We start from the raw sequence: 19687 nt of genomic DNA, 5'->3' as shown, positions 1-19687 counted from the left end.
CTGAGTCTCTGTCTCTCTGCCTTTCTGTCACTCTCTTCTTCCCTCCGTTCCTTTTCCCTCCCTTCTCTCCTCTTCTTAAATCCCACTTTATGTCTTGGCTCTTTCTTCTATTAGGCCCAGATCTCTTCCAAAAACCTCCAAATTCCTAGGGAAAATTACCTATACACTTATTCTTAAAGCCCCAGCAATCCAGTTTCCAATCCTGTCACTTGAATGCTTTCCAATTCTGCTCTCCAAAGTTGCTAATGAGCTTTTGAGTAATCCCTCAGATGGCCTTTCCTTAGTAGTGATCCTCCCTGATACCTACATAACACCTGACCCTCCTGAGCCCTCCCTGTCTGGAAACACTCTCTTCTCTTGATTCTCCACTTATTTGTCTGACTACTCTTCCAATTCTCTGCTGGATCATCTGTGCTCCATTCCCTGTGCATGAGCTTCTTGTCTCAGGCCTTCTTTTTTGTATGCAGAGCACTTTCTATCTATTACCTTTTATAACTTGGGCTACAATAATAGAAGGAGAGAATAATTCTGCTGTATTCTGCCCTGCTTAGGATACACCTAGAGGGTTCTGTCTAACTCTGGGGGCCAACATTAGGAAGGGACAATGACAAGTTTGAGAGGACACACGGGAAGATGACCAGAATGGTACAGGGACTCAAAACTCTGTCATCACATAGCGATCAGGAAATTGGCTCTGCAGTCAGTTCCAAAAATGGGCTTGCTAGGTGGCAGAGGTGTTAAAAGCACTGGACTCAGGTCAGGGAAGTCTCAGGTTTGAACTTCACCTTAAATACCTGTAAGCTGAGTGACCCTGAGCAGGCACTCAAACTTTTTCAGCTCCAGTTTCCACAATAAATAATGTAACATAAAGTGCTCTGCATACTTAACAACACCTTAATGTGCTAGTTATTATTTTTATGAATTCCAAAGATGTTTTGTCCATCATTATTGTTCAGTCTCCTAAGATGATTGATTTGAAGGATGTAATTACATGATCATATAGATAAAGATACTATGAAATGTATATTTTAAAAAAGACTTCCATTCCTTTAGTTGTCCCTCCTACAATGGCTGATTCTGGATTTAGGTAATAAATATACATATATATATATATATATATATATATATATATATATATGTGAATATATATACATGTGAATATAGCAGAGAACAATATTTCAATGACATGTGTTGCTCTGGCTTCATTCTAGCACAAGGCCTTGCAAAAGAGGGATAGGTGAGATCCTAGAATGACACAGGACTCGCATACCTGTGACACTTGGCTTTTGATGGTGTCTGGACTCAGTAGTTCCATTTTGTGTTGTCTGTGCCTCAGGATTTCCTCCTTCTAATCTATGTAATTGAACTGAAAAAGGAACAGCTGGAATTGGGGATAATTTTTCCCTCCAAGTTGGACCATCTTGATCTATTAAAGTTCTTGTTATTCTAAAAAAAAATGAAAAAACAACAACAAAAAAAAAACCTAGTCATTTCCACTGACTATATAATTTGCTTCTCAAATATTACCACACAATAAATTAACAAATATTTTCTAAGCTTATGATGCCAAGGCATAAGTTCCTTTGGGCAAAACATATAAACATGAGCTATTTTCAGTTACTGTTCCCATCTAAGTCCATAATGGACTAAAGAGGCTTCAGAAACACAACGTTCAATGAGTGCTAAACTATTAATAAAATAAATATAATTTTTATAAAAAGAAAAATATTCTCTCACTAACATATTACTGATTTGATCCCAGCCATCTTTAAAATTTTACTCTTTAAAAAGTGAAATGTAAGACTAGCATTTAGTAGACCAGGGGAAGGTTTTCTTTAGCATTTAATTCTTATATAATTTAGCCAAGTTTTATTGTTAAAAATTACCAAACCAACACAGTTTTAGATCCTAACTGTATAGTGAGTGGTTTAAAATAATAAAACTTATGAAGGATATATGTTATATAATATTCACTTCTTAGAATATTTTCATAGTTAGCAATATTCTTACCTTGTATTTTTAATCTCCAAAATTATTCTAGCAATATTGTTTATGCATTTACAAGGCACACAGAAAAGAGAATGATATATTTACAACCAAATGCTCCCACAACATACTTTACACTTGGCATTTACTATTGACTGTAAGAAAAATACTAAAATATTTTAATAAACTCAAGATCGGGCTTATACAACTGGAAGACCTCCTACTTATGATTACAAAACAAAATGGTATCCAGTCTTAGAATAATGCATTTCTATTTTGTAACAATAGTTGTTGCCCACTTGATACCAATGTGATTTATTGAGAATTAGTGGGATTTGCTTGATTTAATTCAGGTTGTCAGCTTCAGTTAAGTCTCTGTATCAGAGGTGTTACATTTACTTGTGTTTACACGTATACTTCAGTGTGGAAAATAAATGAATAACCATTTCAAATTACAGATGGAAAAGGAGCTTTAGAGAAAGAATTTGCAAGCAAAAAATGAATTACCAGCAGAGAAGAAGGAAGAAGCAGCTGAAAAAAGGTGATGTTGCCAGGGAGTAAATAGCTATATGCAGGGAAATCTAAAAACATAAAAGATGCCTAGAGAGGAAAAGAGGAATATGGTTAAGAAAGGACAAAAATAAGATGGACATGTATTTTTTTTTAAACAAAGCTATTGATGTTCAGTTTTCCATTATTGAAATTTAATGTGGCACAAAAGCAACAAATATGGAATTAATAGATATTAAAGTTAAAAAATGTCATCTTTAATTGGGCACATATACTTCAATCTTCACATTGAAGCTATATTTAAGTTGTACTAGTCCTCTAACAGAATTGTGAAAATTAAATAGCCATAAAAGAAATAATCTTCAAGATTTCCTAATCACTAAGCAAAAAGGAAAGTTTTTTTTAAAAAAAGGAACCCTTATCAGTGTATATAAAATTCTGGGGGGAAATACAGAGATATTAAAAGTTAACTCCGTATATCCCCCACTCTGATCCATCTGCCCATCACTGCCTGACAAAATCCCGAACACCATTTTTCTCATATCCTGCTTCAGAATGCGGCAGTGTGGTATGTTGGAAGGAGTGAATGTTAGTTTAAGATCTGGATAATTCAATTTTAATTCTAGCTCTGACTCTTATTAATCATATGACAATGGATAAGTCATTCAGCACCTCTACCGACTATCACAATTCAATTTCCTATTCTCTAGAGAAGGATACTAATTTTTAGCCCACCATCTCCTAGAGTTGTAAGGAAAACACTTTTTTAACTTGAAAAAGCTAAATAAATGAGTCCCTTAGCTGTTTTTCATAAGAAGCTCTTTTTTTTTTTTTAAATTTACTCTAGATCTGGGAATAATTAGCAATGAGGCATAGCTAAAGACTCAGAATAGAATGGAACATGGAATGTCATAACTGGCAATGGGTCCCTCCATAAATAAAAACTCTGGAGAAGTATTAGGTGCAGTAGTGGCAAGTGACCTCATAAAACTGTCCTCTTGGAAAATTGACAGATCTATTAAAAGACCTTCAAGATCCCTCAAACCCATCCTTCTTCCTTAGCAGATGAAGGCCTAGAGGGCCCAACATCACATAGCAAAATGAGTAAGAAGGCAAGGTTACTATTAGGTCTCTGGGCTCGCTGCTCTTTCCACCAGTCCACAACAGAATAAAATGTTTTTCCTTATGTTGCCCCTGCCTAGAAGCCCTCCTATACTCTTCTCTGATTATATAATTCCTGGCGACCCTTTATAGGGGACTCTTTCATAGAGGACTATGCTCTCTATGAAATCTCTTCCAATATCTCCCACCCAAAATGACAAGCTACATTCTGGCACCTGTATCTTGTATTTTCCCTAAATTATTAAACGCAATTAAAATATCTCCTCAATTAACTTGTAATTTCCTTGTGAGCAGGGATTAAGTTTTAGCCTTCTCTTATACATTCGACAGTGGGGAAGCACACAATGAAGCACATAAGAGACACACAATGAATACTAACCAAATTGAATAGAATCCTAAATGAGATCAAGAAACTGTAGTAGAATGAATATGGAGCTAGTACTGGAATCAGGAGTTCAGGTTTGCCTTTGTCACATATGATTTCTGTGACCACAGACAAAGCACCAACACATCCCAGTGTTATAAGACCCTAATTTATGGACAAGTTGTCGATGTACATGAATACAGAATTTGCACCCTAGGAGTTCCCTATGTGGATAAAATCACATGGCCCAGATACCATCTTTCAAATATATAATATAAAATATTCAACAAAAATCATATTATCATTCTCATTTTAAATGACCTTATAAGGCCCAGCTAGATCACCACATTAAAAGACAAAAACAAAAAACCAAAAAAAAACAAACAAGATATATGCAGTTCATTTTCCCTCAGGAATTCAGATATGTTATTAAATAAATATTAGCATTCTTTTTAATTTCACCATTAGGAAATGCTACTGATCTCAAATAAGTGTCATTTACAAGCCATAAATCCATCAAACTCAAATAGTCATGTGGACAGAAACAACTCTGAAGAGAAAGATGTATACTTGTAGTGACATATCTACTACCAGGAGAATAGAAAATCATCAATACTTTTTCTGTCGCTACAGCAAGTAAAGCTGAAGATTCAGTGTTTTGATGAGAGATATGAATTTATTTCCAGGAATACTTAGTGATGCTGATCTGATAAAGCTTATCTTGGTTATTATCACTTTCCTAACCATGTTATAATTTAAGTCAGTGATTCCCAACTTGAGGGCCTATTATTGTAAGGAGTCCACATGTGCATATCAAAAAATAATAAATTTTATCTTTATTTAGTTACAACTGAATATGTAATATGACTTGATATAGTGCTTAGCATAGTGCCTAGCACATAATAAATTCTTAATAAATGTTTACTGACTGATGGATTGAAAATGATCAAATGTATCTTGCTGTATACTGAGTAAATAATATCTTTCCAAATGTATAAATATGTTATTGTGATGACTAAAATAAAAGTTAATTTTAAAGTGTTACTGAATTCCTAACAGCTCTCTGTCATCATGTATTTTCTCATTCAATGGATGCTAGTACTCATTGGCTTTTAAAGCCCTTCATAACCAGACTTCTTCCCTTTCGTCTTTCCACCCTTTCCTTCTCTCTTGCTGGTATCACACTGGCCTTCTCGCTGTTTCTTGCACAGAGTCCATCTCCCACCTTTCTTGTGGCTGGCTGTTCCTGGTACCTGCAATGTTCCCCTTGCCCTTCTACACCTTTTACCTTCCTTGGCTTCCTTCATAGCTCAGCCCATGTCCTCTTTCAAGAAGCCTTTCCTAGACCTAGTACCTTCTCTCTGAAATAATCTCTAATTAAAGTTTTGGGCATATTATCTTTCCCATATTACTTTAAGAGTTCCTTGAGGCAGGAATAGTATTTTCGCCCTTTTTTGTAGGACACAGTAGGCATTTAATAAATATTTATTAACTTGACTAACAGTATAACAACGATTATGTAGTGGTGGGAAGATCTGTGAGATTTTTAAACATTAATTAAAGTGGAAAAATAATGACAGATAAGAAACTGTAGGAATAGTTAAAGCAGTCATAATTATAGCCACATAGGATTTAATCATAAAAAAAGATAATATTCTTTGGTGTCCTTTCCCCACCAAAACATAAAGATGTACAAATGGCTTGTGAAATACAGGTTCACTGAAGATGGCAGAAGTAGAAAGTAAATTAAAAGAGATTTAAAGAAGGTCAGAACCAAGTCCCAGGCAGAAATTCTGATATTTATTAATGCAGAAAAAAGAAGCTGTTGTCATATTAATGATATTACCACGATTTCAATCTCTCAGCAACCATAAAGTGATTTACTTTCCTTGAAGATTAAAATCTAAAATTCCGTGATATCTAACTTGATTTTATTAATTAAAAGCAATGCAATTTAATTACAAATATACTAGACCTTCTGTAAAGAATAAAAATTAGGTTACCTGTTAATGCTGTCATTTGCTGCCTGTATCCTGTTGTCTATCTGCAATACTGTTTTATAGTCTACATATGCTTTTCGATACTGTTCCATTGTTTCGTATGCTACTGCTCGTCTCAAGAGAGGTTTTATAGAAAAAGGATGAAGTTCCAGGGCCCTAAATGAAAAGGGAAAATTATAAAATGTTAATTTAAAGTATTTTAAATTTTTAAAAATGAAATTCAGAGTTACCATACAATGTAGAATCATATGCTCTCAAAAGGGCAGATGTCTGCAATTTTCTCTTAGTGGCCTGATGGCATAGCAGAAGAGCTAAGTCAGTTTATGACATTGATAGTTAAACACAAAATGAAATTTCCAAAGATATTTAGAAGCACAATGAAAACCACATACTTTGCTATTTCATTTATTCTTTCAAATTTGTCAGTTTTATCTCTCAGATCAAATGCAAACCCCTAAGTCTGGCACTTTGCCCCAGTCTTAGAAATCAGTGGTGTCTACAGCCAGCATTCAATGTAGGACAGAAAAGAAATGCAATTCAGACCAAGAGTTATAAAGCTTATCATATAGAGGACATTGTACTACATATGAGAGAGATATAGAATTTAGCTTTCATAGAGTTTATAAGTCTCCTAAATGAATAACATACACACTTGGGTAAATTGATAACCTACACCCTCAGGCAGTCATAAAAATTACAAAGCAACATGTTAACCTTGTATAAAGAAGCATAGCATAAACTGAATAGATAACAGAGGGAAAGTCCCCACCAAAGAGATAGAAGGGAATTCCAGGAAGCCTTTCTCCAGCCCGTGGCCATGAAGAAAACAAAGGTGGTCAGGTAAAAATATGCTTCTAAATCCTGGTGGAGAAAAGACTACAAGGTTTTTGAGGAGAAAAACTATTCTATTAATGTTTCCTAGCACAAAGTGACTGGCTGGTATGTGGTGAGTACTCTGTCACAGCTTTCTGTTGTTGAATGAATGAAAGAACTGTTCATTTATATATATGAGTATAGCTAAAGCTTTACTAAAACTTCAGGTCAGTGGAATGGGTAGGAAGTGGGAACTGGAGAAAGAAGGTGAAAGGACTGACTGATGGTAGACACATCTCCAACTGGCACAGGGAGGTGTTTGCGGAGAATGCTCCACATTATATGTTACTGCTCTTCACATAATCTATGAGTGAGCCAAAATGTCCTTGCTCTTGCTCATGCACAAAAGTCTGGTGACTGTGCCTTTATCTTGGCAGCTAACTCATGCTCAGAGCAAACTCCCTCCTCATCTTTGCCTCTTGAAATCCCAAGCTTCCTTCCAAATTCAACCTAAACATCCCTTTCTATATGAGGCTTTTTTTTTGGTTTCAGTAGATACTAAGTATCTTTTACCTCCAAGGTTACCTTGAATCTATTTTTAGGTGTATATGTACTTGTACATCTCTATGTTATCCCTCCTTTTAGAATATAAACTCCTTGAAAGTAGGGAACTTCTCTCTCCGTTTTCGTAGCATTTAACATGACCTGTTGGCCTTTAATCCAATGCCTGTTGTTTGATATATGTGTTTTTAAAACAGTAGATAGACAAAATATGTAGAAAACCATCTTATTGACCAATAAAAATTTGTTATTGTTATTTATCTCAATGAGGAAATGGGCCGTGTTAAACAAAGTTCCACAAATAATGATTTTATTTTACAGAATTTTAACATAACAGATATCCTGACATTTACCGAATCATAGGATTTCCAAGTTAGAAGGTACCTCAGTGACCATCCAATCCAGTGGTCTCTAAAGTGGAGGCTGGGCTCCCAAGAGCCTTGGCCTGATTCCTAATCCCCCTGAAAGCCAATCTTGATTCCAACACACCCACCTATCCTATGTTCTCTCTCCACTGGGCATTCATTCCCTCTCTTATCCAGGTATCATTTTCTCTGGGAAGTTATAATCTAAAAAAATCTGCCCCCCAAATACCTACAGCACCATAAACAGATGCCACTGGAAAGATGTTACCTACCTTCCATGAGGGTCCTCCAGTCTTGTTGGTATTTTAAATGGGATTTGTCATGGATGGGTTATGATCTGCATTTCAGATTTCATTGTATTATCTTTCTACCTCTTTTCTACCGTATTTCTATCAAAGGCACTAGTCCCCAGTCACTAAATATCCTCTTATTCCTAATTCTCCCTTAACCCAGTTATCCAATCAGTTATTAACTCTTCACAAGACTTTACACACATGTTCCCTTTTCTTCACTCCTGCAGTAACTACCCTAGTTGTTCTCATTATCACCTACTTGGACTACTAAAATACCTTCTAGATTGGTCTCCCTTATTCAAGCCTCTCCTTTCTCATATCCATCCTCAATACACCTGCCAAAGTGATTTTCCTAAAGGAAAATCTGACTACGTCACTCTCTTACTTGATAATTTCCAATGGCCCCTAATTTTATCTAGATTAAATATTCTTTCAAATATTCAAAAATATTTTATCGAATTTTAAAATTTTTTTCTATTTTGTGCATTTTATAATGTATACAATCCCAATTATAGTAGTAAATATATGTGTGTATATATATATAAAATATATATGTATGTAAGTAAATAGACACATGCTCAAAAAACATCGATAAACTATATGATGAAAAAAAGCTTGGAGACCACTAATCTAATCCAACCCACTTATCTCTGAATATCCATCTTCACTTTATTCCCAACAAAGGGTCGTCTTCTACTTGAAGATGTCCAGTTGGAAAACCCATATTGTCTCTACTCTTGTCTACTCTATTCCCATTCACATGAGCAACATCTTGTTTTATCTGTCAATTTTCTCTAAGATAGTTTTTTAACAAGCAAAAAAAACTCCAAACTCCCACAAAAAGAAAAAAAAAAAAAAAAAAAACCAAAACTTGCTATCCTTAGCGTTTCTTGCAATTGTAACACTATTGCTGCCTTATTATTTTTTGTCAGATAGAATTAGAGATTTATTAAGGAAGCTCAAGCTTTCCTTCAAAGAACATAGTAGTAGGGATCAGGAGATGTTAGTGCTAGTCCTGACTAGGTATGAAATTTGAGGCAAGCCATAACTTTTAACCTTCATTGTCCTCATCTGCAAAATGGATTTCTCCTCCCTATCACAGTAAGTATTTGGAAGCACAAATATGCTCATGTATGTGAATTCAATTCAACAAACATATTAAGTAACCATTAGTTTAAAGACACTCTGCTAGGTACCGGGGGAAAAATAACCACATAAAGCTTTTCTACAAGGACCTTGAAGTCTACTAGGAGGATATGTTTTTTACACAAATAATGTAAGCCAGAGTATGACGGGGGAAAAAAATAGATTCAAAATTCTTTAGGAAAATTTGCAGAGGGAAAGCCCCAAAAGGATCATATGTGGGGGGTGAAAATGAAGAAGGGATTAGGAATTGATTTACATTTCTTACATGGGCTTTAAAGGAAGAAAATTTCTCTTTTTTTAAATAGTATTTTATTTTTTTCCACTTATATATAGACAATTTTTACCATTCATTTTGATAAGATTTCGAGTTCTAAATTTTTCTTCAAAATTTTTATGTAAAGTTTTGAATTTCAAATTCTATCCTTCCATCTCCTCTCCCCCCATGGTAATTTAATATAGGTTATATATGTGTAATAATGTAAAACATATTCTATAATAGTCACAGTTGTAAAAGAAATACACCAAAAGGGGGAAAAAAATAAGGTGAGGGAAAAATAGTATGCTTTCATCTACATTCAGACTCCATCATTTCTTTCTCTGGATGTGGATTTTCCATCCTAAGAAGTCTGTAATTATCTTAGATCATTGTGTTGCTAAAAAGAGATAAGTCATTATGCAACATACACAATGTTCTGTTCCTGTGTACAATGTTCTCTTGGTTCTGCTCAGTTCACTCAGCATCAATTAATGGAGGTCCAGGTTTTTCTGAAATCTGCCTGATCATTATTTTTTGGTTCACAACAATATTCCATTTCATTCATATGCTACAACTTGTTCAGCCATTTCTCAATTGATGGACATTCCCTCAATTTCTAATTTTTTTGCCACCACAAAAATAATGCTACAAATATTTTTGTACATATGGGTCCTTTCCCCTTTTTAATTATCTCTTTGAGATACTGACCTAGTAGTGGTGTTGCTGGATCAAAGGGAATGTACAGTTTGGTTACACTTAGGTATAGTTCCAAATTGTTCTCCAGAATGATTAGATTAGCTCACAACTCCATTAACATGCATTAATGTCCCAGTTATCCCATTCTCCAATATTGATCATTTTCCTTTTTTGTCATATTAGTCCATCTGATGGATATGAGGTAGCACCTCAAAGTTGCTGTAATTTGCATTTCTCTAATCAAAAGTGATTTAGAACACTTCTTCATATGACTTATCTATAGCTCTTATTTCTTCATCTATAAACTTCCTATTCCTATCTTTTGACCATTATCAATTGGGATATAGGAAGATGATTTCAATAGCAAGAATGAAGTGGGAATGAATTCTAGGGGCAGGGAAGTATCTGCACAAATATATAAAGATGAGAGCCAGCAGGAAGAGATTGTGCAACAGCTAGTAATCCGGTTTGGCTGGATCACAGGATATGTGAAGAAGGGTAATATGAGAGAAAGGTAGAAAGGAAAGTTGGTAAAAGACTGTGAAAGGCCTTAAATACCTTACATGTATTATAAACTAGAGCCAGTTAGGAGCTTCTGTAGGTTTATAAAAAGGGACCTCTGCTTTAGGAAGATTATTCTGGCAGCTTCATAAAAGCCAGGTTGGAGAAGCAAAGAGATTAGAGGCAGGGAAAAAAGCTGGGAAAATAGCTCAAGAGTCAAGGTAAGAAGTGATACAGACCTGCAACAGTGTTATGGGCCAGAACTCTGCTCTTGAAACAAGGATCCTTACAAGGTGCTAAGTCAGTAGAATTGATGAGACAATGGTTATCTAGGTTAGCATGGTGCTTAATAGTTCTCTAGTTCAGTATGATTGATTTAATCCTACACCAAATAATGGTTCCCTAGTGATATAATGATTAGTTTATACTTAGTGTAGAGCATATAGGCTAAGACAAACTCAGTCAGGGTGGGACTGACAGACAGATTTATTCCATTGTCCACCTTTGTGGTGGCTGAAGGCTGAAGCACAGGCACTCGGACTCAGAGCCACGTTCATTCCTGCAGAAAGTGGGATTTGACTTGGGATTTAAAAAGAAGCTGGGGAGGTCAATAGTTGAAGCAAAAGAGGGAGAGCATTCCAGGTACAGCATTCCTGAGAAAATGCCTAGGGCTGAGAGATGGAGTATATTGTTCATGGAACAGCTGGGAGGCCAATATCCTTGGATCAAAGGTTATGTGTGGGGAGAAAGGTATAAGAAGACAAGAAAGGTAAGAAGGGGCAAGGCTCTGAATGCCAAACAGAGCATTTTCTATCAGCTCCTAGAAGCAAGAGGTAATGAGGACAATTTCAAACAAACTTGAGAAGATACAATTGTGTGAATTGATGTAGAATGAAGAAGAATCAAGTGAATAATGTACACAATAACAGTAACATAAAAACAACTCTGAAAGATTTAAGAATTCTGATCAACTCAATTGTCCAACCACGATTCCAGAGGACTCATGATGAAACATGCTACCCATGTCCTGACAAAGGACTCAGAGTACAAAATGAGACTTTTTTTTTCTTATGTGACCAATTTAGGAATTTGTTTTGCTAGACTATGCATACTTGGTACAAAAGTTTGTTTTTTCATTTTTTTGCTCATTGAAAAAACTTAACTCTGATACCTACTTATATATAATTATATAAAGATTTCCTTGCACCAAACGTGGACAAGAAAAAACATGGCCCATCATTTCAAAGAAATTAATATATGCTACATATCTTCAGCTGGCTCCAAGACTTCATTTTTGGTATCTCTTATAGAAAGTCTCTGAGGGAGATACAGTAACAAGATATACTACTTGAGAGACTGAAGGTTCTTGGCCTTCCATCACTTAAGGCTTTGTTTTTCACAAAGTGCAAAGTGGACAAGATTTCTAGAAGAGGTGTTGTAGTGTTTGTCTGTTCCGATAAGACAAATGCCCATTGTTCATTTTCTCAAGAACTTGGTGTAAACAAAATGAAGTTTATGGGTCAACCAGAAGTCAGTTACTTATTTGGCAATACATTTTTCAAAATTATAAATTTAAAAATGTGATGATGATGAAATTAAAGAGTTAAAAGTTTGTATAATTTAGTTACGAATATTATGAAGTATTTTTTGAGTAACAAGTTCTTTGATTCACTTTAATAGAGTTAATCCTGCCAATGAGAAAGAGTAAACCATTCATCTTGTGGAAGTAAAATAACTCTTTCAGGTCTGAAAGCTATTTACTGTCCTAATGCACTTAAAAAGCCCCCTCTTATGTATTCTGATGGAAGTGGATTTCTTTGACAAAGAGAAGATCTAACTCAGTTTCAAATGATCAAGGAGGGACAGAAGCTGCTACATCCAAAGAAAGAACACTGGGAAATGAATGTAAACTGTATTTTGGTTCTTCTTCCCAGGTTATTTTTACCTTCTGAATCCAATTCTTCCTGTGCAACAAGAGAACTGTTCAGTTCTGCACACATATATTATACCAGTTAAATATATACTGTGACATATTTAACATACTGTGCTTGCCATTTGGGGGAGGGGATGGAGGGAGGGGAAAAGTCAGAACAGAAGTGAATGCAAGGGATAATGTCAAAAAGTACCCAGGCTGGGTTCTGTCAATAAAAAGTTATAATTATTAAAAAAAAAAAAAAAAAAAAAAGCCCCTTCTTGATCCAAGGAATAAAATATTCAATGATTTTAAAAAACCCTCAATTATTTGTTATTTGAGGAAGTAGTTTCCTTTCCAGAATATAACTTTGTACTTGATTATATTAACGTGACATTATCATCATGCATTCAATAATTTTTTTATCTTCTTCTGTATCTTTTGCACTTATTTCTGTTTCAATTACATTCAAGCCATAGTGCCGGCAATTATAATTAACAAAATTTAAATGGTGATAGACCTCCAGAACCTTACAATCTAAAGATGTGATAACATGTATACAAAAAGCTGTAATAAAAAGCTATCACATAAGACATTTCTGTTGCAAGTGAATGCCATAATTCTAGAATCACCAGGTTTAGAAGGGAAAGGGTTAACTTAAAAATAATCTAGTACAATTCCCTAATTTTGCAAATAGGAAAACTTGGGCTAGACAGATTAAATGGTGACACAGGTAGTAAATAGCAGCAACAGCAGCGCTAAACCAAGCCAAATCCAGGCCTACAGACTTTAAAAGTGAACCTCTTTTCATTATAGCATTTAATCAAAATGATGCTTTGGGAATATCAACCTGAATGAAGTGTTCAGGACAGAGTTTAAGGGGAAGTAAGATAGGAATAGTAAGGAATCCAGGTGAAAAACAGTATTAGATTCACTATATACACACACAATATACACACCCATCCTTATTTCAAATCTTGACTATAACAGCCTCTTCAGTGGTTTTCAGATCACCAGATTCTTCTCTATTCAATTCATCTTTTTTATAGTCTACTGATTTCTACTAAATCATCCTTTTGTTCCAACACTTACCTCCTCAAAAACTTTGTGTACTTCCTTATTATCTACCAAGTAGGCTATATTCCTAGCTAAATTAGATCCTTATCAAGAAATGTAAAAAAAAAATATATATTCAAAATGATAAAATCAAACAATCTCCAAACCCCAAAATGTGTCACTTACCTGCTACAATCTTGAATGCAGCCACTGCAGTTGCCTTCCTTTAGGTAACATGCTGCTCTATTTGAGTATAAGATACTTAGTTCCTCGGCACTTTCATTTCCTAAAATTATACATAGAGTGAGTTTAAATTAATTATCAAAACTCTTTTTCCTTATAATTAAAAGATTCCTAGAGCTTCTGGGTTGTACTGCAATATCATTTTCTGCTGATGGTGCAAAGCTTCCAAGGGTTATTCTTTATTCCTTATATAGCCCTCAAAAAATCAGCAATCACAATATTTAAGTACAAATAGGAATCCTTCAAAACAACATTTCAAATAGCTTCCATTTCGGGTCAGTTAACACGCATAAATCAGATCATGCCATCATTATTCATTACAAAAGAATTTATAGACAGCAAATTCCTGTCACTTAAAAGGGTTGGGCTTAAATTTTTATACAGTGATTCCTGCAAATAAAATTAGCAGCAATTAAAGGTTTTGTTTGTAAAGTAAGATAGTCCATAAAGCACACTCAAATCACATGACAACTCACCTAAAGCCTGGAGTTTTTCCATAGCTTGGGAGTATTTAAGCACTGCCTCCCCAAACTGGCCACTTTTGAACAACTCATTTCCTTGGCTTTTCAGGTCTGCAGCGGTGTCCCCGTCGGCGGGTACGGGCAAAGGAGAAGCGGTGGGCCCACGTCTGGGGTCTTCCTTGGCCCCACTACTCCCACCTGCACTTCTGTCACTCCCGAGATGGCCATTAACTTCCCCTCCGAGTTGGGGTGAAGGCTTTATGTTCGGTCCCTTGGAGGGGCCCCCACTCAAGGTTTGCTCGCCGCACTTCTGAGCCTCCTTTCCTCGGGACTTTTTCCCATTGCCTTTGACAGTAAACTTATTTTGCACATTTCCCATTTCAGTCAGGTCACTTCTCTGCTCTCCTCCCACAGGCACCTCGTTTTCTATAAGGAAGTTGATTAAGGAGGTTAGACTTTGCATCATCAGAAGAAACTACTGTGAACACAACAGAGGGGTGTGCCAGCCAGGAACCAAAGCCCAGGTCATTGAGCAATTGGTTTTTTGAGGAAAACTGGGGATCAAAAACATGTACCTGCAGATGCCAGACAAATGCCTAGGAAGTGAAAGTGGATACTGCCCTAAGAAAGTATTAAAGCCAAGGCTGCTTTCTCTTTGCCACCCCTATTTCTCACTCTTGTGCTACTGAATTGTAGCTTTATGTCCTGCAACATTAACTCTTTAAATACAGAAGAACTAATCAAATAATGATAGTAGGAATGGGTCACTAGAATTCAACTTTTTCACTACCAACTCACTACCTGTCAAATTACTACTTAAAAAACAAATGCAAGAATATTACTGTTTTTTCTTTCAAAAACATTTCATGAATTAATATGACAACTTTAAGAGTAAAAATACTATTAATGGAAAGGAGAACTTTTAGATAATATCAAAATTATGCACATGTTCTCTACTTGCTTCCTCTTTCCATTACAGATCATGATCATTTGTAAAAGATGAAAATAAAATCAGGGTGAGTTTTGATTAATGAAATTATTTTAAACTGATTTTAATATACGATAGCTCACTGAAATTTCCAAGCATAAAATATTTAAAATTTGTCTCAATATTTCTATGTCTCAATAGTGGGAATGCCCTCTCCTGATAAGATTAAAATTAGCCTTAATTGATAAATCCCAGAGTCACTAGAGGTTCAAGGAGTGGCTCAGGATGATCCAGTGAATAATAGAGACAGAGTGAATATAGATCATCCTGACTCCAAGTCTGGCACCACTGAACCAAGCTAGATCTCACTTTAAATGACTCAGGGTTAGGTGTGGTGATTGTGTTCTTTTCAATGTCTTCTTCATTATGCATTTTCCTTGTATTGTGATTAACATATACTAATTGCTTCTTAAGAACACTAGTCTTTTATGATTTTTGCATTATCTTATTTTTAAATGAGTATACTACACATTTTAAATCACTGTATACTGATACAAATACTGTATCAGTAAATATCTTACATCATAAAGGTTATTTTATTTCTTTTTAAAAATATTTTATTCCCATTATATGTAAAAACAATTTTTAACATTAGATTTTTGGTATTTTTTTTAAGTTTTAAGTTTCAAATTCTATCCTTCCCTCCTTCCCCTCACCTTTCTGAGATGGTAAGCAATTTGATATAGGTTATACATGTGTAATCGTGTCAAACATATTTCTATATTAGTCTTTAAATGTTTTTTCCCCTATTAGCATTAAATATAGAGTACAAGAGAGAGTCTTTTAAATATGTTTCCAATTTTTTAAAACATGTGATCAATCCATTGTTAATAGTTATTATATTATTGTTCCCCATTAGATTAGAAAATGTTGCCTCTACATAGGATGCCTTTCTCTTAGACACTTGACTATCCAAATCCTATCCCCGTTTCATAAGACCTACCTAGAGGCATGATAGTATAATAAAAGGCTATATATGGAGCCAGAAAAATTGTTTTTAAAATTCCAGTTCTACCTATGTGAACTTAGACACCTCATTTCCCCTTCTGTCTCTCCATCTATATAGAATGAAGGGGTTAGTTTCTAGCAGCCACTTCAGCTCTTAAATCTACAACTTTTCTCGTAGAAAAATATTCAGTTGCATATGTTTAACTTATCAGTTTGCTTGATGTCTTAAGGAGGTGAGGGAGGGGAAAAGAGGAGAATAATTTGGAACACAAGATTTTGCAAAAGTGAACACTAAAAACTATTTTTGAATGTATTTGGAAAAATAAAATACTATTAAAAATATTCAGGTCTAGAAATAATTTTTCAACTTGTCATCAACTTGCCTGTAGAAATGTTTGAAGGAAATATTTAGTGAATACCAAATAAATTAATGCTTATTAACCTCAGACTATGACTATATATTAAAAAAAAAATGTCTAACTAGAATCATTTAAAACTGAATTATCAGACCTTCCCTAACTTCAGCTGGGTGGTACAGTAAATAGAGGGCTGAGCCTAGAGTCAGAAAGACTCATCTACTTGAATTCAAATCTGGCCTCAGCCTTAATCCTGTTTGCCTCAGTTTCATCTGTCAAATGAGTTAGAGGAGGAAATGGTAAACCACCTAGAATCTTTGCCATACACACACACACACACACACACACACACACACACACACACACAAATACCCCAAATGGAATCACGAGTTGGACACATGTAAAAAAAAAAAAAAGGCTGAAACCTAACTTCAAGTGCAGTATTACATATGTTACAGTTGGCTTATGTGATGATTGATTTGCTTAAAAACAAAGACCTAATTTGTAATTTTGACTAGAAATATTATTGTGTTTTATAGGTAGTGAAATCAATATATGGAAAGTAGAGATTGAATGAATAAAGGTAATAGGAAGCATTAGCTACCTGAGGTGGGTTTCCTTTTGTAATTAGGACTTATTCTCTTGAAAAATCAGTGAAAGGTCACTTAGTCATTCCACCAAATAATGTTTCCTTTATGATCAATCAATCAAGAAGCATTTATTAAGCATCTATCATGTGTCAAGCACTGAGGTCCAATTAAGTATAAAAAAATGTGTGATTTAGTCTCAGCTCTGGTATATTCAACCTGACTTCTCCCATCCATGTATCTACTAAAATTAACATATTCAGGATGAATTGAGGCACAATCATTCTATTTCTTGCTACCACCTTAGTGTCTTCACGTATAGCAATGGTTTCCCAAATGGTCTTTTATTCTCCAGTCCCTTCCCTCTCCAAAACATGCTACACATCCATTACAAATAAAATACCAATTTCTTTATGTTGTCTTCTTGTTTAGGAAGATCATATCTAATGGCTCTCATTTAAATTAGTCTGTCTGGCAACCTACCTACCTACCTATCCACACTCATCTGGTCAGTCTTCTCACTGGTCCCTTAGCTATAGGTCTTTGCTCCTGTTACTTCCCCACCCTAGAATACCTTTCCCTTGTCCCTTCACCTATCCAAATTCTAGTCCCTTCAAGGAAACCTTTTCTACCTCCTGCAACTGTTCCAAGCCCATGTTGATTTCTTCCATCCCTATATTCTGTACTCTTGTTTTCTTTCTCTACCAGTTATTCTGGTATTTAATCAAATACTGCTTTGCACTGTTACTTAATTGTTCTGTCTCCAACAAGCTTGTCAGTTTCTGATTTTTGTCCTACAAAAATTTAGAAATTATGAGTAAAGCTCTCTTCATGTGGCCTTGTTCAAGTTAGAGGGAAAATGTTTTAACCTTCTCAAGAGAATTATGCTTTCTTAAGATTTGTTGTAAAGCCCTAGAGGCAAGTTTTAATACCCTCTCTTCCTAAAGAGGGATCATAGATGACCTAGTTAATGAACTGCCACCACAAAAGAAAACTAAGAGGTGGAGAGGCTCAGAAGGCGATCTCCTGAGTAAACAAACAACAGTGAGCAAAAGATGCCAGCACCCATAACAGCAGTAACTGAAAGGGTTAACCCTCCACAAAACAAGCCAATTTTACTCTGTGTGCAAAAACAAGATCTGAGGAAATTGTTGGCTCCATTTATCTGAGAAGGACCAAGCTTTGTATTTAATAGCTAAGCAGTTAAAGTGAAGGAAAACACTGTTTTCTTTTTGGTTTTGTGTCCTCAGCCCACCACATAACAGAAGCTTAATCAATACTCTTAATTGACTCAGGAGTCCTCCCAACACTCCTGCGTTCCTGAATGCTGTCACAGGAATGGGAAGCTTCTAGATGTATTGGCCCCTTGGCTTAATTTCATCCAGCCTTTATCAAGTTCTTTAGAATCAAGGGTCTTTTGATTTCTTTTGACTCCTACAGAAATGACCAAATATAGCTATGTGCAATGAAAGAGAGTCCCTGTCACTAACTAGGGGCATTCTCTAAGTGTAAGAAATACGCAAGAGTTTGGAAGATGGCAGCTGGAGTATCAGGAGTTCTCAAGTATGTGGTCACCCTGGGCTGTTTGGGCTGCCTAGCTACTGTTCCAGGATGTGCCAGGAGGGCTTAAGGGGCTGCAAGTTGAAAGGGGATATAATTAAGAAAAAAAAGGCCAGACTGGATTTAGGTAAGGCAGAATGGAGGCTGCAGCAAGATAGGTCCCAGCTGTGTGCAGGTACTGGCCCCCTCACTTACCTCTTTCCCCTTGCTTCTCTCTTCTTCCCCTCCCTTTCTTACTTTAGTTCTCCCCCTTCCTATCTTACTATAATTCTCCCCTTCCTCTCCTGTCTTGCTTCTTTCTCTTTCCTAGTTCTTACTACCTTACTAAATCATAAAATTAAATTGAATTATTTTAGTATTATTTGTTGCATTTATAAAATGTTTATATTCTGTGGCATGTTATGATTACAGTTGGGTTAATTACCCTCAATATATTAAAAAAAATTATCCAACCTTGCTTTAGAGGTTAGGGGAAATGTTTTTTATTTTCTTTTCAAATATATTACCTTTCATTTTATAGTTGGAAAGAGGGAGGGAGAGAGGGGAAAGGAAGGAAGGAAGGAAGAATGAAAGAGAAGGAAAAAAGGCACTATTCAAGTTTATCTCATTTGATCTTCACAATTATGAGAAGCAGGTATTAATATTATCACCAGTTTATATTTAAGGAGACTGAAGTAAACCAAAAAGATGTTCTGTGACCTGCTGAGGATCACTCAACCAGTAAGTGCCTGAAGTGGTATTTTCTCTTCAACCTCTATTCACATTGAAGCACTTAGCTTTTATTTTCTAAGGATCGTTTTTGTTTTAAAAGATACTTTATCTCCTAGAAAGTGAATTATATCTTATAGCAATTCACATATACAGTGATTTAAGACCTTGTGCAATATTGTTACCCTCATTTTCCCGAGGCCCATTTAATCAGAGTCACCTATGAGTAGGGAACCAGTTTTGAACATTGTACAG

At 35.4% G+C, this 19687-nt stretch overlaps 1 protein-coding gene across 4 annotated transcripts in view; it reads right to left on the bottom strand.

Moving 5' to 3' along the window:
• SPAG1 (sperm associated antigen 1) overlaps positions 1-19687 on the bottom strand; it is a 77060-nt gene that overhangs the window by 11584 nt on the left and 45789 nt on the right. For all 4 annotated transcript variants that reach the window (XM_031947053.1, XM_012541737.2, XM_031947051.1 and 1 more), the window contains exons 11-14: positions 14301-14711; positions 13768-13867; positions 5986-6138; positions 1271-1446 (exon numbers count right to left, since the gene is read on the bottom strand). In XM_031947053.1, the coding sequence (XP_031802913.1) occupies positions 1271-1446; positions 5986-6138; positions 13768-13867; positions 14301-14711 (840 nt within the window). The remainder of the gene's footprint in view (positions 1-1270; positions 1447-5985; positions 6139-13767; positions 13868-14300; positions 14712-19687) is intronic.

This window comes from Sarcophilus harrisii, chromosome 1 (assembly GCF_902635505.1).
Source record: "Sarcophilus harrisii chromosome 1, mSarHar1.11, whole genome shotgun sequence".
Classification (NCBI taxonomy): domain Eukaryota; kingdom Metazoa; phylum Chordata; class Mammalia; order Dasyuromorphia; family Dasyuridae; genus Sarcophilus; species Sarcophilus harrisii.
This window is presented reverse-complemented; position numbering and strand designations above follow the sequence as displayed.